Source organism: Hypomesus nipponensis, chromosome 21 (genome assembly GCF_054491055.1).
Source record: "Hypomesus nipponensis isolate SF chromosome 21, ASM5449105v1, whole genome shotgun sequence".
Taxonomy (NCBI): Eukaryota; Metazoa; Chordata; class Actinopteri; order Osmeriformes; family Osmeridae; genus Hypomesus; species Hypomesus nipponensis.
In genome coordinates this window covers 8690087-8711166 of record NC_140381.1, presented here as the reverse complement: position 1 = coordinate 8711166, position 21080 = coordinate 8690087, and the positions used below count along the sequence as shown (strand labels likewise).

Sequence of the window (21080 nt, the reverse complement as noted above, 5' to 3'; positions counted from 1 at the left end):
CATTTACTCCCAAGGAATGGGGAAATTATCTATTTGGAGTGCTGAGTTTGAATCGTTTTTAAGAGTAATAACTTTTTGTACTTCCTTGAAGTACTCAGGTGACTTGATTGGTTGCAGCTGTGCAGAGTGAGTTATTTTAGCATCCAACCATATCAAAATAGAGATGACCTTGAACGAAGTAGGGAAGGGAGGATTCATTTTTGGTATTTTCAAACAAGGGCATTGTGTGTTTGTATTGTTGACCTAGACCATTTTCCCACGTTCTTTTTTTTAAATGTTTTAATTAAGCTTATTAAGGCGGTTGTTATTGCCAGTTGCACTACCATTGAGAATGCTACCTTCATAGAGCTAAGAAGCTATTGACAGTCGCATCTTGCTTGTTTCTCTAAGTCTTTAAACTGAGATCTGACCCAGCAAGCTCTGCTGGGTGAATGTGGCTTCATTTCAACTATCCTCCCTCACCTCCAGGCCACATACTGAATATATGTATTTACATATACATGTATGAATAGATATACATATACATATACATATGTGTGTGTGTGTGTGTCTGTGTATATGTGTGTGTGTCTGCGTATATGTGTGTGTGTGTGTGTCTGTGTATATGTGTGTGTGTGTGTGTGTATATGTGTGTGTGTATATGTGTGTGTGTGTCTGTGTATATGTGCGTGTCTGTGTATATGTGTGTGTCTGCGTATATGTGTGTGTGTGTGTGTGTGTGTGTCTGTGTATGTGTGCGTGTGTGTGTGTGTGTCTGTGTATATGTGCGTGTGTGTGTCTGTGTATATGTGTGTGTCTGCGTATATGTGTGTGTGTGTCTGCGTATATTTGTGTATAAGTGTGTCTCTGCGTATATATATTTGAACACAAAGGCCTGCAACACCAAGACCACCATCTCCACCAGTCCTCCCTCTGGCCTCATGCAAGTCCTCCCTCTGCACCTGTTGCAGAACGACTGGATCACTGAATGTGCCTCCTCCCCCGGCGTGCTGTGTTCTCGCTGAGGCGCCGCATGGGTCGCTCATGACAGGAAACCTGGCTCACCACTCCATCTTATGACACTGTTCTTTATCCCTCCTGTTGTCTTCATGGGAAGTGAACAGCCGGAGGACTGGTAGGGGGATACGGAACAGGGTCGGTTCCTTCCTCGTTTAGTATTGTCTAACCCTTGTGCCCTTGTCTTGAGGAGTCACGGGTCTCACACGTGTGACCGGATCGGTCACAGCTGGGCTGGAGAGGACAGGATTTAACCAACCTTTCTTAGATCGATGAACCATTTCTCTTAAGGCAGGGTGGGAGGAAGGGACATGTTTTCATCGTTTTCAAATGGGGCCCTATGAACTCCATTTGACAAACAGAAGTTAGTGAGATAGTTTTACCACTTATATTTGTAAAGGGGCATCACGCTATACACTGGAGTGTCACATGTGTGTGTCTGGGATGAAAGTTCTGGAGAAGAGCCATGTTAACACCAACATTCATCACTCTTTCATGTGTGATTACCACAAAAGCTTATATTTAACTTTAATTTTAAGTGAAGAGTTCTCATCTCCGGTGTGACATGTCTGAAGTTTGTCTTACTGCCCCACAATATCCATGTACAGAATTTGCATAAACGGCTGTAAGAAAGGTTAATAAAGTTTGATCTGGTTTCCATGTCTTTCCCTGTGGATTTCTCGTCACTTCTGGCGGCAATAGTCATCAGTCTTGGCTACTTCAATTGTTAATAGCATACTGAAAAACGTACGCAGTGCCTTTGAAGTCGAATAAAAAACACAATTTACAGTACGAGACGTGCACAATACAGTACTACCGCTGCGCACGCATGCGCTTTTTGCGTAGACGTGACTCGACACTCGATCATAGGAACGTTAAAGGGGGGCGCTCGAGCCACGTCTCTGAATCAAATCAACTCATCAAGGCATATTCTGTACTAACTAAGCGGGTGAGTATAGCCTTCTTACAGTCGCGCCGTCTTTCATATATCTTTAAGCAAGACAAAGGCCGCAATTTATATTGGAGAGCGTTTTATTAATGCTGGTAAGTGTCGTAGCACAAGCACAGTCCGCCATTCCCTTTTTTATTATTAATCGGAATTCCCTTCCATGTAGTGCTTAGCCTACAAAGAATATCACTGGCTGCATAGTGCATTTTCCCGTCTCAAGTTCACGATTAAGTGCTAGAGCAAAAAGCTGTAATCACAGTGCAGCGGGGACGGCGCGCTGCAAGTAATTTGGTGCAGCCCTGCAGCGCAAGGGTGGGAGATCTAGATGGAGGGGGTTTAATGAATTTGATTAGATTTTCATTATTATTACAGTTTCCTACAGGTAATTATCAATGCCTGCCTCGATATTGTAGAAGGGCTGCTTAATATGAAATGTGTCATCATTGTCACCATGTTTGTAAGCGAATTCAAGCTTTGGCCCCACCAAACGTATAGCTTACTTGCATATTTATTTGAGAGAAATTCGTTTTTAGATCCATATTGCATCTACCAATGATTATTTGGTCGTCCAGTTGAACACAGAAAATCATACTAACGTTTCCATCCCTCTGTTTTCTCAGATGTCTCTGCTATCCATCTGATAGCAAGAAGATGTCCACCCCTGACCCACCCATGGGGGGCACCCCTCGTCCGGGTCCCTCCCCAGGTCCAGGGCCCTCTCCCGGGGCCATGCTGGGCCCCAGCCCTGGGCCCTCACCAGGCTCCTCACACAGCATGATGGGGCCCAGCCCGGGACCTCCCTCGTCTTCCGGGGGCCACCCCCTGCCCCAGCCTGGGTCCTCCAGCTACTCCCAGGAGAGCATGCACCCTCTGCACAAAGTAAGGAAGCTGACTGGGTACTTTGCCAGACAGTGGCGGATCTAAGGGGTGGCAAGGGGTGGCAGCTGCCACCCCAATCAAAAATACTGCCACCCCAATCTTCCCATGGAAAAATATTATTTATACATTACAGAACATTTCAATAAATAATATTAATGTTACTGTTTAATTTAAACTTCTAAGTTGTAGCCTAATCATTTACCATAGGGAGTAGGCCAGCCAACATCATCCTTCTGCCACCCCATTGCCACCCCAAATGAAAATCTCTAGATCCTTCCCTGTTGCCAGATGAACTGGGATTTGAATGCCTTTAAAGTAACAAACTTTCAATATTAAAAACAGGCAGTTTGGTCAATTTGTCCTAAACGACCACAGCAAAAAACTTCTCAAGAAGTGAGCATGTGAATCCAAAAATATACTCTATAAATTCAGTTGAAGTTTCAAAGTGGTGTGATATTTCCACTCTCAAATGACAAGCCGGACTGCCCTCCCATCAGTACCACACAGGCCTTGCCTCATGCACAGTGACTAACCTCACCTAGTGACTTCATCAAAGAGGTCCTCATCTCTGGTCTTGCGGTTATTGCCAATGCTGAAATTGCAGAGATTAAGATGTGTGTGTTGTGTCTGCCTGTCTGCCTGTCTGTCTGCCTGTCTGTCTGTCTGTCTGTCCACAGCCAATGGAGGGCATGCATGAGAAGGGCATGAGCGAGGAGACCCGCTTCACCCAGATGAAGGGCGTGCCCATGAGGCAGGGCGGTCACAGTGGCATGGGCCCCCCACCCAGCCCCATGGACCAGCACTCTCAAGGTGGGTGTCGGGCGGCTGTGTTGGGTGTGGTGGGCGCAGGTGTGGTGGGCGCAGGTGTGGTGGGCGCAGGTGTGGTGGGCACAGCTCAGACTGTCTGGCAGGGGAAATCCTTGGTTTATGAGGGATGAGGATGGCTTTTGCACAGCTGGTTTGTTATTGTGCAAGTCCAGCACTGTTGACTCCTGCGTCGGGCTCTCTTTCCCACTTCTCCCCATGCATCCCTCCCTCTGTGTATGTCTCTCTTTCTTTCCCCTCCCCTCCCCTCTTCCTTTCTCTATTCCTCTCTCGCCCTTACCTCGTCTCCCTTCCTTCCTCCTCCAGGCTACCACTCTCCATTAGGGGGCTCCGACCACTCCAGCCCGGTCCCTGCCAACGGCCCTCCCTCCGGCCCTCTCCTCTCCTCCTCGTCCTCCTCCTCTTCCACCTCCTCTGGAGGTCCGGGTCAGGGCCCAGGCCCTGCACCCCTGGACGGCCCCAGTGGGGACCCCCTGCCCCTGGGCCAACAGAACCGTCCCGGACCCACCACCACCACAGGCCCTGGCCCTGGCCCTGGCTCCTCTACCGGGGGTCCTGGGGGGCCCACACCCTTCAACCAGAACCAGCTCCACCAGCTGAGGGCCCAGATCATGGCCTACAAAATGCTGGCCCGCGGGCAGCCCCTCCCAGACCACCTCCAGATGGCAGTCCAGGGGAAGAGGCCCATGCCTGGGATGCAGCAGCAGCAGCCTCTGCCCAGCCTGGCCCCTGGAGTTGGGGGTGGAGGAGGGGGGCCAGGGCCTGGACCAGGACCAGGACCAGGGCCCATGAGCCAGGGATATACCCGAGCCCACGGTCAGAAACAGAGTTTGGGTCTTTGAGATCCCAAAGATAGTGTAGATGCACACACACCGATGTTTCGACAGGTTACACCGTGACTCTGATGGGTGTTATGATAACTGACCTTTTTCTCGGTTGAATGATTTGGAATTGGAGGAATGTGGTGAGAAAGGAGAAAGAGAGAGAGAGAGAGAGGAGAGGGAGGGGTTGAGCGTGAAGTCATGTTGTCTCCACAGGGATGATGGGGCCCAACATGCCCCCCCCAGGCCCATCTGGGGGACCAGCCGGGATGCAGGGTCCGAACCCCAACGGACCCCCCAAATCCTGGCCTGAAGGTACGCCCCAGGGCCCTGACGCTGGCCGGATGGAGAGGGGCGGGTATTGGCATATTGATGTCTAGACATATAGTCTAGACTGTTTTATTGACAGCATCTCTCAACCCCCCCCCCCTTCTCCTCCCTCCTTCCCCCAGGGCCCATGGTGAACGCGGCCGCCCCCTCCAACGCCCCCCAGAAGCTGATCCCTCCGCAGCCCACAGGCCGGCCCTCCCCGGCCCCGCCCTCCGTGCCCCCGGCCGCCTCCCCGGTCATGCCCCCCCAGACCCAGTCCCCGGGGCAGCCGGCCCAGCCCGCGCCCATGGTGACCCACCACGCCAAGCAGAACCGCATCACGCCCATCCAGAAGCCCTGCGGCCTGGATCCTGGGGAGATCCTGCAGGAGAGGGAGTACAGGTACCGCAGGCCACGTCACCTGGGGTATCACTGGCCCCAGGCCCTTTACTGTGTGTCATCCTCTCTCTCTCTGTCTCTCTTTCTCTCTCTTTATATATCTCTGTCTCTGTCTCTTTCTCTCTCTTTCTCTTTCTCTCTGTCTCTGTCTCTGTCTCTCTCTGTCTCTGTCTCTCTCTGTCTCTCTCTGTCTCTCTCTGTCTCTCTCTCTCCCCCCACACATTTCCTATCCTCTCCAAGCACACTATCTCTGTCAGAAATCAATAATAAAGGCACCAAGAAATATATCTTACAAAAAATAATTCCCCTGTACTGCTCTGCCCACTGCACACAACATCATAAATATGAACTGCATAGACACAGAGATAAGATATGACCTGCTACAATGACAATCCAGAGAGCATTTTAATCTACTGTTGTTTTTGTTTTCATTTTACAATACCAACATTTATGAAATTGTCCTTTTAACTTCCCTGTCATCTCAACATCTCAAAGACTCAACACATTTTTTTATGAACGTGTGTACTATCAGCGGTGAGATGATACCGTACGCTGTTCCAGGCTGCAGGCTCGTATCACCCACCGCATCGTCGAGCTGGAGAACCTGCCCGGCTCCCTGGCTGGAGACCTGAGGACCAAGGCCACCATCGAGCTCAAGGCCCTCCGCCTCCTCAACTTCCAGAGACAGGTACCTGGAGACACACACTGCTGCTGCTGGGGCTGAACACAGAGGATGAGGGTGGTGGTGGTGATGATGATGATGATGGTAATGATGATGATGGTAATGATGAGGATGATGGTAATGATGATGATGGTAATGATGAGGATGGTAATGATGAGGATGGTAATGATGATGATGGTGATGATGATGGTAATGATGATGATGGTAATGATGGAAGGGATGATCATGGTAATGATGATGATGATGATGATGAAGATGGTAATGATGGAAGGGATGATGATGATGATGATGATGGAAGGGATGATGATGATGATAATGATGATGGTAATGAGGATAATAATGAGGATGATAATGGTGAAAGGGATGATGATGATGATGATGATGATGATGGTGATGGTAATGAGGATAATAACGATGATGATAATGGTGAAAGGGATGATGATGATGATGATGATGGTAATGATGATGGTAATGTTAATGTTAAGGATGACGGTAATGATGATAATATTGATGCTGAAGGTATAGATGATAATGATGATGAGGACGATGGCAAGGATGACGTTCACTTCCAGGAGGATGACGTTGTCGACAACAAGGATGGCATCAATGTTAAGGATAATGATGAGGGTGAGGAGGAGGATGTCGTCGACGACGATGAGGAAGAGGATGACGACGGCGTCACCACTCGGCTCACGGGCCCTCTCCTGCGTGTCCCCCCAGCTGCGTCAGGAGGTGGTGGTGTGCATGCGGCGGGACACGGCCCTGGAGACGGCCCTGGACGCCAAGGCCTACAAGCGCAGCAAGCGCCAGTCCCTGAGGGAGGCGCGCATCACCGAGAAGCTGGAGAAGCAGCAGAAGATCGAGCAGGAGAGGAAGCGGCGGCAGAAACACCAGGTTCACACACACACACATACGGGTTTTTGTGTCTGACGGGGACCACTTCACACGCACACACACACACGTTCACACACACACACGTTCACACACTCACATGTTCACGCACGCACACACGTTCACACACCACGTGTCACGTTTGTCTTACGAAGACGAAGGAAGCGATTGAAAGGCAGAGATATTTCCTGTGAGTAGTGTGGAAAGTTAAAAAAACTCTCACCTCCTCTCCCTTCCCCATCCCCATCTCTCCGTTCTTTTCTCTCCCACTCCCCTTCTCCTCTCTCCCCTCCCCCTCCCCTCCTCCAGGAGTACCTGAACAGCATTCTGCAGCACGCCAAAGACTTTAAGGAGTACCACCGCTCGGTCACGGGGAAGGGCCAGAAGCTGACCAAGGCGGTGGCCACCTACCACGCCAACACGGAGCGCGAGCAGAAGAAGGAGAACGAGCGCATCGAGAAGGAGAGGATGAGGAGGCTGATGGTAAAGGCGGGGGGGGGGGGGGTGGAGGGGTGATCGGCCGGAGCTCACACAACCACGTGCAACCCTATTCACCCCCTCCTCCCCCTCCCATACACACACACACACACACCAACTGTTTCTACTCCCACCTACCCCTCCACCCCCCCCCCCACACACACACACCTACATATCGTTTTCTCCACCCCCCCCCCCCCAGGCGGAGGACGAGGAGGGCTACCGGAAGCTGATCGACCAGAAGAAGGACAAGCGCCTGGCCTACCTGCTGCAGCAGACGGACGAGTACGTGGCCAACCTCACGGAGCTGGTCCGAGCCCACAAGGCCGTGCAGGCCCTGAAAGAGAAGAAGAAGAAGAAGAGGAAGAAGAAGGTGGGAGGGAGGGAGGGAGGGAGGGAGGGAGGGAGGGAGGGAGGGAGGGAGGGAGGGAGGGAGGGAGGGAGGGAGGGAGGGAGGGAGGGAGGGAGGGAGGGAGGGAGGGAGGGAGGGAGGGAGGGAGGGAGGGAGGGAGGGAGGGAGGGAGGGAGGGAGGGAGGGAGGGAGGGAGGGAGGGAGGGAGGGAGGGAGGGAGGGAGGGAGGGAGGGTATATGTTTTTGTTTATTATATTTGGTGTATTGTAATTATGTTACCTTCTTATGTTGACTTCCCTCCTTTCTCATACTCATTTCATGTCTCATTTCCGAGACACCGCCAACATCCCATTGCAGGGGTCAGTACATTTTCTTCCATGACCAAACTTTGAAAGAAAAAGGGATTCGACAGTTCGGTCTTTGACAAAATATTCTGCCTTCTCTCCCAAGACTGGCATTCAAAAAACACTGCTTCGAAAAATGGCTCCCTCATGTGTCTGTATGTGCTCCCACTAGCTGGAGAACGCAGAGGGCCAGACCCCAGCCCTGGGCCCGGATGGAGAGGTGAGACTCACCTGCTGGTACATAACAGACACTTCCAGTTTCCCCCCCAGACAGACGCTGAATCCATATCTAAAGAGAGAAACGTCTATGGACATCGTCTCAGATGTAGGATTGTACAAGGCAAACTGACTTTTACTGTAGCCTTCAATACCATTACACTACCTGTCCTTGTAGACAAGACAAGGCACTCTTATTCTTCCACTGACTATCTTATTCAGGCTTGGATTGAATGGTTTATCGACTAAATCCCCCCCCCCCCCCCCGCCCAGCCTCTGGATGAGACGAGCCAGATGAGTGACCTGCCTGTGAAGGTGATCCATGTGGACAGTGGCAACATCCTGACGGGGGTGGATGCCCCCAAAGCCGGACAGCTGGACACCTGGCTGGAGATGAACCCCGGGTGAGGGATGACCCGGGGAGAGGGAGAGAGAAGGAGGGAGGGAGGGAAGGAAGGGGAGAGAGAGAGAGAGAGAGAGAGAGAGAGAGAGAGAGAGAGAGAGAGAGAGAGAGAGAGAGAGAGAGAGAGAGAGAGAGAGAGAGAGAGAGAGAGAGAGAGAGAGAGAGAGAGAGAGAGAGAGAGAGAGAGAGAGAGAGAGAGAGAGCGAGAGCGAGAGCGAGAGCGAGAGCGAGAGCGAGAGCGAGAGCGAGAGCGAGAGCGAGAGAGAGAGGGGGGGGGGGGGAATAGGAAAATGGAGTTGAGTGGAGAAAAAGACGTAAGACCTTCCGTGAAAGAGGAGTGTAAGAGAGAGAGAGAGAGAGAGAGAGTGAGTGAGTGCGTGGAGAAGCGTTGTTGGAAAAGGCTTGCATTTGGGGCAGGGTTTGGTGGTGAGGATCGTTGTGTAATCTGTGTGAGTGTGTCCGTCCTCTCCCCCCAGCTACGAAGTGGCCCCGCGCTCCGACAGCGAAGACAGCGGCTCCGAAGAGGAAGAGGTGGGGCTTGTCACCCTGACGACTGCTTGGTCGTAAACATATCATCCTTAGTCCGAGCCTCAGTTCCACACCCAGGTGGTCTCGGGACCTGATCGTTAACGACGCCCCCCCCTCTCTCTTCATCAGGAGGAAGAAGAGGAGCTCCAGCCCTCCCAGGCTCCGGTGGAGGAGAAGAAGAAGATTCCGGATCCCGACAGCGAGGACGTGTCGGAGGTGGACGTGCAACACATCATCGAGTACGTGCACACGATCAAGTCTGTCCACTCTACTGAGGGCTGAACTGGCCCGCCTTGGCCCTGAGCCGCTACCTCACAGGAGAGCCAGGGGGCGCTGTATCACACACGACACATTATTCATCAGTGCGTTATCAGAGATGAGGTCATAATGATGATAAGCCATATCATCACCACTTGAATCCCAGCTTTGTTAATAATAAAGCAAGTTATCTCGCTCGTTATCGAGCAAGATACAAGTCATTGTTATCTAGCTATCGAGCGAGATACAAGTCATTGTTATCTTGCTATCTAGCGAGATAGAGGTCATTGTTATCTAATTATTGAGCGAGATACAGGGAGTCGTTTCACCACGTTGTGGAACTGCATCCACAACCCGGCGGCCATGTCCCCCCCCCCTTCCTCTGTAGACACGCCAAACAGGACGTGGATGACGAGTACGGCAGCGCCGCGTTCGCCCGGGGTCTGCAGTCCTACTATGCCGTCGCCCATGCCGTCACCGAGAGGGTGGACCGCCAGTCCACGCTGCTCATCAACGGGCAGCTCAAACAGTACCAGGTGACCCTGTTTAGCGCGAAGCTAACCGAGGGATGAATGAGTTTTCGAATGCTCATGTCGTCATGAGCCGGCCGTAGCATGACAGATATCCAAAGTCCTCCTACTTAGTGACTGGAGAGAGGAACGACACACGTTTCCGCAGTGTGTCAGGTCGCTTCTGGATCCCCCTTCTTTCTCTCTCGTTTGTTCTCTCTTCTCTCCCCCCGTTTCCCCCGTCTCTGTTCCCTTAATTACTTCTCAAACACTTCCTTCCTTATCTCCTTATCTTGCACCCACCGTCTCCGTTTTGCTCTCTCCCTCTATCTCTCCTACTTTCTCTCCTTCCCTTTTGCCTCCCTCCTTCCCTCCTTCCCTCCTTCCCTCCTTCCCTCTTTTCCTCCCTCCCTCCCTCCCTCCCTCCCTCCCTCCCTCCCTCCCTCCCTCCCTCCCTCCCTCCCTCCCTCCCTCCCTCCCCTCCTTCCCTCCTTCCCTCCTTCCCTCCTTCCCTCTTTCCCTCCCTCCCTCCCTCCCTCCCTCCCTCCCTCCCTCCCTCCCTCCCTCCCTCCCTCCCTCCCTCCCTCCCTCCCTCCCTCCCTCCCTCCCTCCCTCCCTCCCTCCCTCCCTCCCTCCCTCCCTCCCTCCCTCCCTCTCCTTCCCTCCCCAGATTAAAGGTCTGGAGTGGCTGGTGTCTCTCTACAACAACAACCTGAACGGGATCCTGGCTGATGAGATGGGTCTGGGGAAGACCATCCAGACCATCGCCCTCATCACCTACCTCATGGAAAACAAACGCCTCAACGGCCCCTTCCTCATCATCGTGCCCCTCTCGTGAGCTTCCCCCCCCCTCCCCGCCCTCCTCTCTTCTGTCCATCCTCTGCCGCCCCTCTCTTTCCCCTCCTTCCTGTCTCTCGGACAGACGCTGTTCGTGGGCTCTCTTGGCCTCTTTTGATTGGCCGTTCCTCTCGAACGCTGTCTTTGTCCCAGTCTCCCTCCTGTTGCTGTCTCTTTTCCTCTCTTTCTCGCGTCCCTTGTTTTGTCCCGCTGTTATCTGTGCTCTTCTCATCTATCCCTCCCTCTTTTCACTTTTCTTCTTCTCTTATCCTCTCTCTCTCTCTCTCTCTCTCTCTCTCTCTCTCTCTCTCTCTCTCTCTCTCTCTCTCTCTTTCCTTTATCTCTCTCTCTCTTTCTTTATCTCTCTCTCTCTCTCTTCCTTTATCTCTCTCTCTCCTTCTCTCTCTCTCTTTCTCTTCCTTTCTCTCTCTCTCTCTCTCTCTCTCTCTCTCTCTCTCTCTCTCTCTTTCCTTTATCTCTCTCTCTCTCTTTCTTTATCTCTCTCTCTCTCTCTTCCTTTATCTCTCTCTCTCCTTCTCTCTCTCTCTTTCTCTTCCTTTCTCTCTCTCTCTCTCTCTCTCTCTCTCTCTCTCTCTCTCTCTCTCTCTCTCTCTCTCTCTCTCTCATATTCACCCGTATTCACCTTTGACCTTTGCCCTCTCTCTCTCTGACAGGACTCTGTCTAATTGGGTGTATGAGTTTGATAAGTGGGCGCCCTCCGTGGTCAAGGTTTCCTACAAGGTGATTTCAAACGTGTCTGTATGGAGTTTGTATGGTAAAAAGGCATTGACTTGCTTAAGGTAGTTATGTGAGCTTTTTATCAAGCTTTAGATGTGTTTAATAACAGTGGTGTAGCGAGCGATCAATGAAAGAATTATTACTAATTGTTCAAATTGCTCTTTTTTCCGTTATTGGGAGTTCAGACATATAGAATATGCTGTATGTCTCTAAAAGTATAAGTAAATCTTAATATATGCCATGGATCTATAAAGCTTTAGCTACTGATGTCATAGGAGCACTCCTGCTCCATGACACCAGTGTTGACAATCTGTGTGTGACCCTGTGTTTGTTCATGTGTGTGTGTCTGTGTGCTTGTGTCTGTGTGGTGTGTGTCTGTGTGCTTGTGTCTGTGTGTGTGTGTGTCTCTGTGTGCTTGTGTCTGTGTGGTGTGTGTCTGTGTGCTTGTGTCTGTGTGGTGTGTGTCTGTGTGCTTGTGTCTGTGTGGTGTGTGTCTCTGTGTGCTTGTGTCTGTGTGGTGTGTGTATGCGTTTGCTTGTGTGTGTGTGTGTGTGTGCTTGTCCCTGTGTGTGTCTGCTTGTCCCTGTGTGCTTGTGTCTGTGTGTGTGTGTGTGTCTCTGTGTGCTTGTGTCTGTGTGTGTGTATGCGTTTGCTTGTGTGTGTGTGTGTGTGTGTGTGTGTGTGTGTGTGTGCTTGTGTCTGTGTGCTTGTCCCTGTGTGTGTGTGTGCTTGTCCCTGTGTGTGTGTGTGCTTGTCCTTGTGTGTGTGTGTGTGTGTCCCTGTGTGTGTCCCTGTGTGTGTGTGTGTCCCTGTGTGTGTGTGTCCCTGTGTGTGTGTGTGTCCCTGTGTGTGTGTGTGTCCCTGTGTGTGTGTGTCCCTGTGTGTGTGTGTGTCCCTGTGTGTGTGTGTCCCTGTGTGTGTGTGTGTCCCTGTGTGTGTGTGTCCCTGTGTGTGTGTGTCCCTGTGTGTGTGTGTGTCCCTGTGTGTGTGTGTCCCTGTGTGTGTGTGTCCCTGTGTGCTTGTCCCTGTGTGTGTGTATGTGCTTGTCCCTGTGTGTGTGTGTGTGTCCCTGTGTGTTTGTGTGTGTGTGTGTCCCTGTGTGTGTGTGTGTGTGTGTGTCTGTGTGTGTGTGTGTCTGTGTGTGTCTCCTCAGGGCTCTCCTGCCGCCAGAAGAGCTTTCGTTCCTCAGCTGCGGAGCGGCAAGTTCAACGTGCTGCTCACCACCTACGAGTACATCATCAAGGACAAACAGGTCCTGGCCAAGGTAGGAGAACTCACACACACACACACCAGTTGAAAATGGGATTTGGATGACACATAGTATTTTTTCCTTTGCTTAATTTGATTTCTCTTTTTTAATTTATTTTTGTGTAAACCCTCCTTTCCCCCCTCCCTCTCCCTCTTTGTTCCTCCCTCTCCCTCTCTCCATTCCCTCCATCTCCCCACCCCTCATACGCCCTCCACCCTCCCTCCGTCCCATGCGTCGGTCACCCTCCCCCACCCCCCCCCACCTCCCCAAACCCAGATCCGCTGGAAGTACATGATCGTGGACGAGGGCCACCGCATGAAGAACCACCACTGCAAGCTGACCCAGGTGCTGAACACCCACTACCTGGCCCCGCGGCGGGTGCTGCTGACGGGCACGCCGCTGCAGAACAAGCTGCCGGAGCTCTGGGCGCTGCTCAACTTCCTGCTGCCCACCATCTTCAAGAGCTGCAGCACCTTCGAGCAGTGGTTCAACGCCCCTTTCGCCATGACTGGGGAGAAGGTGTGTGTGGTGTGTGTGTGTGCTTCATGTTATGTTTGGTGTGTTTGTATGCGTGTCTTGGGGAAGTTCTCGTTCAGCTATGTTCACCCGGAAAGTTGATCTTCGCCGTATTTTGTCGTCGATTTCCCGCTGGTCTGTTGCGTGGACAGGTGGACCTGAACGAGGAGGAGACCATCCTCATTATCCGGCGCCTCCACAAGGTGCTCCGCCCCTTCCTGTTGCGCAGGCTGAAGAAGGAAGTGGAGGCTCAGCTGCCGGAGAAGGCCAGTACCACACGCGCGCGCGCGCCCACGAAACACACACACACACACAGATACAAACACGCGCTCGCGTTGTGTGCTCATGCCTCCCTGTCCTGCCCCCATCTCTCCCAGGTGGAGTACGTGATCAAGTGTGACATGTCGTCTCTCCAGAGGGTGCTGTACCGACACATGCAGGCCAAGGGGGTGCTGCTCACAGACGGCTCTGAGAAGGACAAGAAGGTCAGAGAGGACAAAGGCCGAGACACCCTCCTGTGGTCTTGAACGTATTTCTTTCTTTTCTTTTCTTTTTTTTTTACTGCTGCTGCTTTTTCTACAGGCACGCTTGCACTTAGAGATTCATGTTGTGTCAATTGTAACTTGCTTAACTACATGCTCTTATGGTTTCTTCACCACTTGTTTTTGGGTTGTTCACAATGTGTGCTTCTTGTTTTGGCTACCCACAATGCTTTGGGGCTATCTTGTTGTTAGTATCAGTGACCTATGCACTTTGTAAAGCTCTCTCTTGGAAGTCGCTTTGGATACAAGCGTCTGCTAAATGAATACACGTAAATGTAAATGTCTTAATACCCCCCAAAAGTTCCCCAAATTTAAAAATATATTAACCAGTGTCACTCGACATTGGTTTGGGTGTTGAGGCGACACAAACCATCTGCAGACGTAAAATACGACCGAAAAGAAAGTTATTTAACCAACTGTGTGTCCTAGCTAAAAAGTGTTTTTTTCTTTTCTTGGGTTTGTGTACGCGCAGGGTAAAGGAGGAACCAAGACTCTGATGAACACCATCATGCAGCTGAGGAAGATCTGCAACCACCCCTACATGTTCCAGCAGATCGAGGTACACCCTCCACTCCACCCCCCCCCCTCTGTGGTGCTGGTGACCTGACACACCTATACCTTCACGTGGGTCCATCCAATCCTGTTTTCTCTTTCAGGAATCTTTCTCCGAGCATTTGGGGTTTTCGGGCGGCATTGTTCAAGGGTGAGTTTGGAATCAGAAATAATTGACACAATGAAATTACATTTATACTATGGAATACTTAATTAAGATTAACGTCATTAACAAACATTCATACTGTTAACACATTAAGAAACAAACGGAATACAAACTATACTACTATACTTCCCATAGATACTAACAAACTATACAGTTGAAGTAGTCTTAAGCTAAGCCCCTCCCCCCCCCCAGTTCTGACCTATACCGCGCGTCGGGGAAGTTTGAGGTCCTGGACCGTATCCTGCCCAAGCTGAGGGTGACCAATCACAAGGTGCTGCTCTTCTGTCAGATGACGTCACTCATGACCATCATGGAGGACTACTTTGCCTACCGCAACTTCAAGTACCTGCGTCTGGATGGTGAGGAGGGGGACGGGACGGGACAGTGAGAAAGTCAAGCCTGTCCGGAAGTAGTGTCGGTTACCCCCCGAAAACTATCGGATTTTTATTTGGGGGGGGGGGGGGGTATTTCTACTTTCTGTCTCTCTACATCCCCCCTCTCCTCCCTCCCCCTCTCCTCCCTCCCCCTCTCCTCCCTCCTCCTCTCCTCCCCCGCCACCTCCCCCCCCCCCTCCCCCAGGCACCACCAAGGCGGAGGACCGCGGCATGCTGCTGAAGACGTTCAACGACCCGGCCTCCCAGTACTTCATCTTCCTGCTCAGCACGCGGGCGGGGGGGCTGGGCCTCAACCTGCAGTCGGCTGACACCGTGGTCATCTTCGACTCGGACTGGAACCCTCACCAGGTACATGGACACACACACGCGCACACACACACAGGGGTGAAACGTCCCATTCTATCTCTCACACACGCTCGCAAGTATCACACAGAGACCTAAGTCTCTGTGACCCTAAGGTCACGCAGTCTCTGTGACCTGCGTGAGACCTAAGTCTCACGCAGAGACCCCCCACACCCAGGTAGAGGGTCACACAGACATATCTACAAACATTAACATTTAGTCATTTAGCAGACGCTCATATCCAGAGCGACTTCCAGTAAGTACAGGGACATTCCCCCCCGAGGCAAGTAGGGTGAAGTGCCTTACCCAAGGACACAACATCATGTGGCACGGCCGGGGAATCGAACCGGCAACCTTCAGATTACTAGCCCGATTTCCTAACCGCAGCAAGTAGGGTGAAGTGCCTTGCCCAAGGACACAACATCATAATGCACGGCCAGGGAATCGAACCGGCAACCTTCAGATTACTAGCCCGATTCCCTCACCGCTCAGCCACCCTCCACCCCCTTCCTCCCCCTCCTCCAGGACCTCCAGGCCCAGGACAGGGCCCACCGCATCGGGCAGCTGAACGAGGTGCGCGTGCTGCGCCTCTGCACCGTCAACAGCGTGGAGGAGAAGATCCTGGCAGCGGCCAAGTACAAGCTGAACGTGGACCAGAAGGTCATCCAGGCGGGCATGTTCGACCAGAAGTCGTCGAGCCTGGAGCGCCGCGCCTTCCTGCAGGCCATCCTGGAGCACGAGGAGCAGGACGAGGTCGGGGCCAAGGGGGTGTGGCGCACCGGGGGGGCGTGGGTGGGTCTGACCACCGCCCGCCACACCCACACATCCCCCCCCCTGCCTGTGTCGGTTGAATTTTTCCCTCTACCTTCTCTCTCTATGTGTGCCTCTCTTTCTCTCTCGTTCTCGATATCTCTCTTTTTCTCGGTTTCTCTTCCTTGCTAGGTTGCTTTTTGGATCTATCTTTTTTTCTCTCTCTCTCTCTCTCTCTCTCTCTCTCTCTCTCTCTCTCTCTCTCTCTCTCTCTCTCTCTCTCTCTCTCTCTCTCTCTCTCCCTCTCCCTCTCCCTCTCTTCATGTTCGTCCTCCTCACGCACGTTCCCCCCTCGTGCACTTCTCCTCGGTGCAGTACGTACACCAGCGCTTTCTGGTCTACTTTTCTATCCTCTCTTTCACTTGTTTCACACCAAGGGATCGGCGCTCAGTCGAATACCATTCAAAAAAGAACCCCAAGCCGAGTGCGAGGGGGAAACGCACCGCCAGCTAGCTCAGGTCATGCCCTGGGTGCGCTTGCTGTGTGTCCTCACGCGTGCCTGCTGTGTTCAGGAGGAGGAGGAGGTTCCGGACGACGAGACCGTCAACCAGATGATTGCTCGGAGCGAGGAGGAATTCGACCACTTCATGGTTAGTGTGTGTGTGTGTGGGTGGGTGTGTGTCTTCACCCATCATGTGTACGCGTCCGTGTCGTGACGGTGTGTGAGTACATCAGCTTGTGTGTGTGTGGTGTGAGTGCGTTTATCCTTATGTCGGTGCGAGCACACCTATGCAACCAGGTCTTATTTTGGCGCCGCGGTCCTCCTTAGACGTTCTACTCTCACCCCTTTTCCCCTCGCACGCACGCGCACTGCCAGCGTATGGACCTGGACAGGCGGCGCGAGGACGCCCGTAACCCCCGGCGTAAGCCCCGGCTGATGGAGGAGGACGAGCTGCCCACGTGGATCATGAAGGACGACGCCGAGGTGGAGCGTCTCACCTGCGAGGAGGAGGAGGAGAAGATGTTCGGGCGGGGCTCGCGCCAGCGCAAGGAAGTGGACTACAGCGACTCGCTGACGGAGAAACAGTGGCTGAAGGTGGGGGGGGGGGGGGGGGGGAGAGACGAGGCCATGTTTGTCGTTGTTATGAGATGCCGAGGCAGTGCTTTGAGGTTCGAGGGGCGGTGAGATTAAACGACTGAAATCCTCGTACTTTCTCCCGACTCTCCCTTCCCTGCTCTGTATCTCCCTGTGTCTCTCCTAATCCCGCCCCCTTCCTCCCCTTTTCTCCCTCCTTGCTTCCCTTCTTCCCCCTCTCCATACCTACCTACCTACCTACCTACCTTTACCTACCCCCCCTCTCCCTCTCTCCTTCGCCCACTCTATTCCTCCCTTCCTTTCTGTCTCTCCTAATCCTTGTCACTTCCCTTTTCTCCCTCCATCCTTCCCCTCTCTATACCCCTCTCTCTCTCTCTCCCTCCCTTTCTCCCTCCATCCTTCCCCTCTCAATACCCCTCTCTCTCCCTCCATCTCTCCCTCCCTACCTCCCCCTCTCCCTCCCTCTCTCCCTCCCTTTCTCCCTCCATCCTTCCCCTCTCTATACCCCTCTCTCTCCCTCCATCTCTCCCTCCCTCCCTCTCCCTCCCTCTCTCTCCCTCTCCTTCCCTCCCTCCCTCTCTCTCTCCCCCTCTCTCCCTCCAGGCGATAGAGGAGGGGACGCTGGAGGAGATCGAGGAGGAGGTACGACACAAGAAGACCACCCGCAAGAGGAAGCGGGACCGCGACGTCGACCTCCCCGGCCCCTCCTCATCCTCCTCGGGGGGCCGGGGGCGGGACAAGGACGAAGACGGAAAGCGCCAGAGAAAGCGGGGGCGCCCCCCCGCCGAGAAGCTGGCCCCCAACCCCCCGGCCCTGACCAAGAAGATGAAGAAGATCGTGGACGCCGTCATCAAGTATAAGGACAGGTAACCTTTGAAAACGCATTCTCCACCAAGCGACAACAAACAAACCAGTTGCATTGGTTGTTTGTTGATAGTTTAAGCTACTGGAGATGTGGTTGAGTCCAAATAGCTTGGTGAAGGATTTTTGTCATTAGTTTCGATGTCTTTAATGCGATTATGCCTATATATATGTACCTTGTACTGATTTTTATTATTTATGACATCACTTCCTCAGTAGCAATGGCCGCCAGCTGAGCGAGGTCTTCATCCAGCTACCGTCTCGCAAAGAGCTGCCAGAGTACTACGAGCTCATCCGCAAGCCTGTGGACTTCAGGAAGATCAAGGTAGAGACGCCCTCCGAGTGCCCCTGTTGCTCACTGGTGTAAATACCGTGTAGGCGTGACTCACAGGGTCCTGACGCAGGGGCCCGGGTTCAAATCCAGCCTGTGCCATTTCCAAAATGACACCTTACAATGCAGGGACAAACACCAGCTCATAAGCTGTTGTTGCACACACACGTTTGAAACCCAAAACCAAAACCTTAAATGGTCCTGAATGTCCTGAATAAAGGCCAACCAAGGATAAGTAAGTTCTGGCCCTCAGTGTTGTGTCAAAGTTTTGGGGAAAATCCAATATTGACAGGTACTAATATTGTCAGAGTACACGTACACTCGAGCCCACCTCACACACACCTCATAAGACATAGGTGTTCCACAATGTTCTCCCTCCTATCTCTCTCTCACTTTCTCTCATCCATCGCTCTCTCCCTCTCTCTCTCTCTCTCTCTCTCTCTCTCTCTCTCTCTATCTCTCTCTGTCGTCCGTCTCTCTCAGGAGAGGATCCGCGGCCACAGGTACCGTAGTCTAGGAGACCTCGAGAGAGACGTGATGCTGCTCTTCCAGAATGCACAGACCTTCAACCTGGAGGGCTCCCTGGTGAGACACACACACGCAGACAGAAACACACACACACAGACAGAAACACACACAGACAGAAGCACACACACGTGCACAAACGCACACACATAAACGCACGCATCGCTCGCATACAGACGCACAAAGACATAAACACAAGCGCGCGCACAAACATTCTGTGTGTGTGTGTGCGCACTCAGATCTACGAGGACTCCATCGTGCTGCAGTCCGTGTTCACCAGCCTGAGACAGAAGATCGAGAAGGAGGAGGACAGCGAGGGGGACGACAGCGAGGAGGAGGAGGAGGAGCTGGACGAAGGCTCCGAGTCCGAGTGTGAGTCTCTGTCCTCCGCTGGTGAGCAGTCAGAGAGGAGAAGGAGGGAGGGAGGGAGGGATGAAAGAATGGAAGAGAGGGATTAGGGCTCGAGTCTCTGTTTGCACTTTTTTGGGAGGTGGGAGTGCATTTGATGAAAATGCGAGCTGGTAACAGTGGGCGTGTCCTCCAGCCCGCTCGGTGAAGGTCAAGATCCGCCTGGGCCGGAGGGAGAAGGGCGGTGAGCGAGGGAAGGGGCGGAGGCGTATGGGCCGAACCCGGGCCAAACCTGTCGTAAGCGACGACGACACGGAGGAGGAGCAGGAGGAGGTGTGTGCGTGTGTGTGTGTCATGAAATTCTAATCAAATTCCTGCTTCCACTGTACCCATGCATCCTCACTCCATGCTTCCAGGGATGTGTTTACACAAACAAAACCGGCGGTCTTCTCATTGGTCTTCTCCGTTTCCCTCTTTCACAGGAACGTTCTCCCAGTGCTACTGACGAGGAGACCTGAGGAGGAGGAGGGGGGAGGAGGAGAGGGTGAGGAGAGGAGGAGGAGAGGAGGAGGAGAGGGTGAGGAGAGGGGGAGGAGAGGAGGAGGGGGAGGAGAGGGGGAGGAGAGGGGGAGGAGAGGGGAAGGAGAGGAGGAGGGGGAGGAGAGGGGGAGCAGAGGGGAAGAGGAGAGGGGGAGGAGAGGAGGAGGAGAGGAGGAGGGGGAGGAGAGGGGGAGGAGAGGGGGAGGAGAGGGGAAGGAGATGGGGAGGAGAGGGGGAGGAGAGGAAGAGGAGAGGAAGAGGAGAGGGGCAGGAGAGGGGCAGGAGAGGGGGAGGAGAGGAGGAGGAGAGGAGGAGGAGAGGGGGAGGGGGGAGGAGGAGAGGGTGAGGAGAGGAGGAGGAGAGGAGGAGGAGAGGGGGAGGAGAGGGGGAGGAGAGGAGGAGGGGGAGGAGAGGGGGAGGAGAGGGGGAGGAGAGGGGAAGGAGAGGAGGAGGGGGAGGAGAGGGGGAGCAGAGGGGAAGAGGAGAGGGGGAGGAGAGGAGGAGGAGAGGAGGAGGGGGAGGAGAGGGGGAGGAGAGGGGGAGGAGAGGGGGAGGAGAGGGGGAGGAGAGGAAGAGGAGAGGGGCAGGAGAGGGGCAGGAGAGGGGGAGGAGAGGAGGAGGAGAGGGGGAGGAGAGGAGGAAGAGAGGGGGAGGAGAGGGGGAGGAGAGGAGGAGGAGAGGGGGAGAAGAGGAGGAAGAGAGGAGAAGAGGGGGAGACCTGAGGGGGAGGGCGCAGAAACTAATTCTAAGCACCACTGCAACTTTCCCTTAAATACATTTTTAAGCTTTAATCAACTCCATGTATGCACTTTTAATCCACATTTCAAAAAAGAAGATGGAAATAGTCTTATATCTGAAACAAGGGAATCTGCCCTACAGACCAATGTTAACATGCACTGAATGACATTTGGACATGGATAACAACATATTGCTTATAACTTGGAAAAATAGGTCAACTCTTCCTTGAAGTCAATATTATCATCAGAGACATTTTACGTTAAAAGTTAATGTTGCAACAGTTGGTACCAGTAGATATAGTAAGGTCAGTGTACGTTTTCTCATGAGGGTGAGTCCAGGTTGTTTGTCCTAACAGAGGCTCTTTATTTGAGCAGGAAGTGTACATTTTGGGGTATGAAGAATGTTGGATTGATGACTTCTAAAACCCCTCTGGCCTACTTTAGCAAGTATGTTTCCATAACCCACTGAGTTTTAAGCAAGGTGATTCCATGCCACCCTCAAAAACACCACAACAACATATTTTGGTAAACGACATAATGCTGCTGACTAGTCTTATAACTATATTCTTCCTATATAAGCTTATATTGATGTTGAATGTATGAATCGTTCATTGGGTTATACATTTAATATTCATTGTGAGGTATTGTAAAAGTGTATTTTTCAATATTGTGCAGTATTTGTATTGCATCTTAATTTTTTACCAGGCAAAACTAAAT

At 52.6% G+C, this 21080-nt stretch overlaps 1 protein-coding gene across 3 annotated transcripts; it reads left to right on the top strand.

The window, feature by feature from the left end:
* The first annotated feature begins 1864 nt into the window (after nt 1–1864).
* On the top strand, nt 1865–19645 carry smarca4b (SWI/SNF related BAF chromatin remodeling complex subunit ATPase 4b). 3 transcript variants are annotated; one of them, XM_084685036.1, is made up of 34 exons: nt 1865–1945; nt 2566–2824; nt 3502–3634; nt 3956–4465; nt 4687–4785; nt 4923–5181; nt 5740–5866; nt 6581–6754; nt 7061–7234; nt 7431–7601; nt 8097–8144; nt 8414–8544; nt 9020–9074; nt 9201–9310; nt 9718–9865; nt 10509–10672; nt 11350–11416; nt 12567–12677; nt 12939–13181; nt 13331–13444; nt 13556–13663; nt 14193–14279; nt 14377–14423; nt 14631–14797; nt 15018–15181; nt 15701–15967; nt 16498–16575; nt 16803–17021; nt 17625–17887; nt 18099–18207; nt 18697–18798; nt 18978–19131; nt 19283–19419; nt 19569–19645. In XM_084685036.1, the coding sequence occupies exons 2-34, from the start codon at nt 2597–2599 to the stop codon at nt 19602–19604; spliced, it is 5004 nt and encodes a 1667-aa protein (XP_084541162.1). In that variant the 5' UTR covers nt 1865–1945; nt 2566–2596; the 3' UTR covers nt 19605–19645. The 3 variants fall into 3 exon arrangements, with proteins under 3 accessions (XP_084541162.1, XP_084541164.1, XP_084541163.1); XM_084685038.1 differs by having other exon boundaries at nt 18102–18207; nt 18978–19110; nt 19569–19638; XM_084685037.1 differs by having other exon boundaries at nt 18978–19110; nt 19569–19638.
* The last annotated feature ends 1435 nt before the right edge of the window (nt 19646–21080 follow it).

Bases quoted from the DNA above. Each gene is read 5' to 3' on its own strand.
- smarca4b (XM_084685036.1), top strand. From the start codon at position 2,597: ATGTCCACCCCTGACCCACCCATGGGGGGCACCCCTCGTCCGGGTCCC. The intron at 8,545-9,019 runs GTGAGGGATGAC...CTCTCCCCCCAG, and splicing joins TGGCTGGAGATGAACCCCGG to CTACGAAGTGGCCCCGCGCT. The intron at 13,664-14,192 runs GTCAGAGAGGAC...GTGTACGCGCAG, and splicing joins GCTCTGAGAAGGACAAGAAG to GGTAAAGGAGGAACCAAGAC.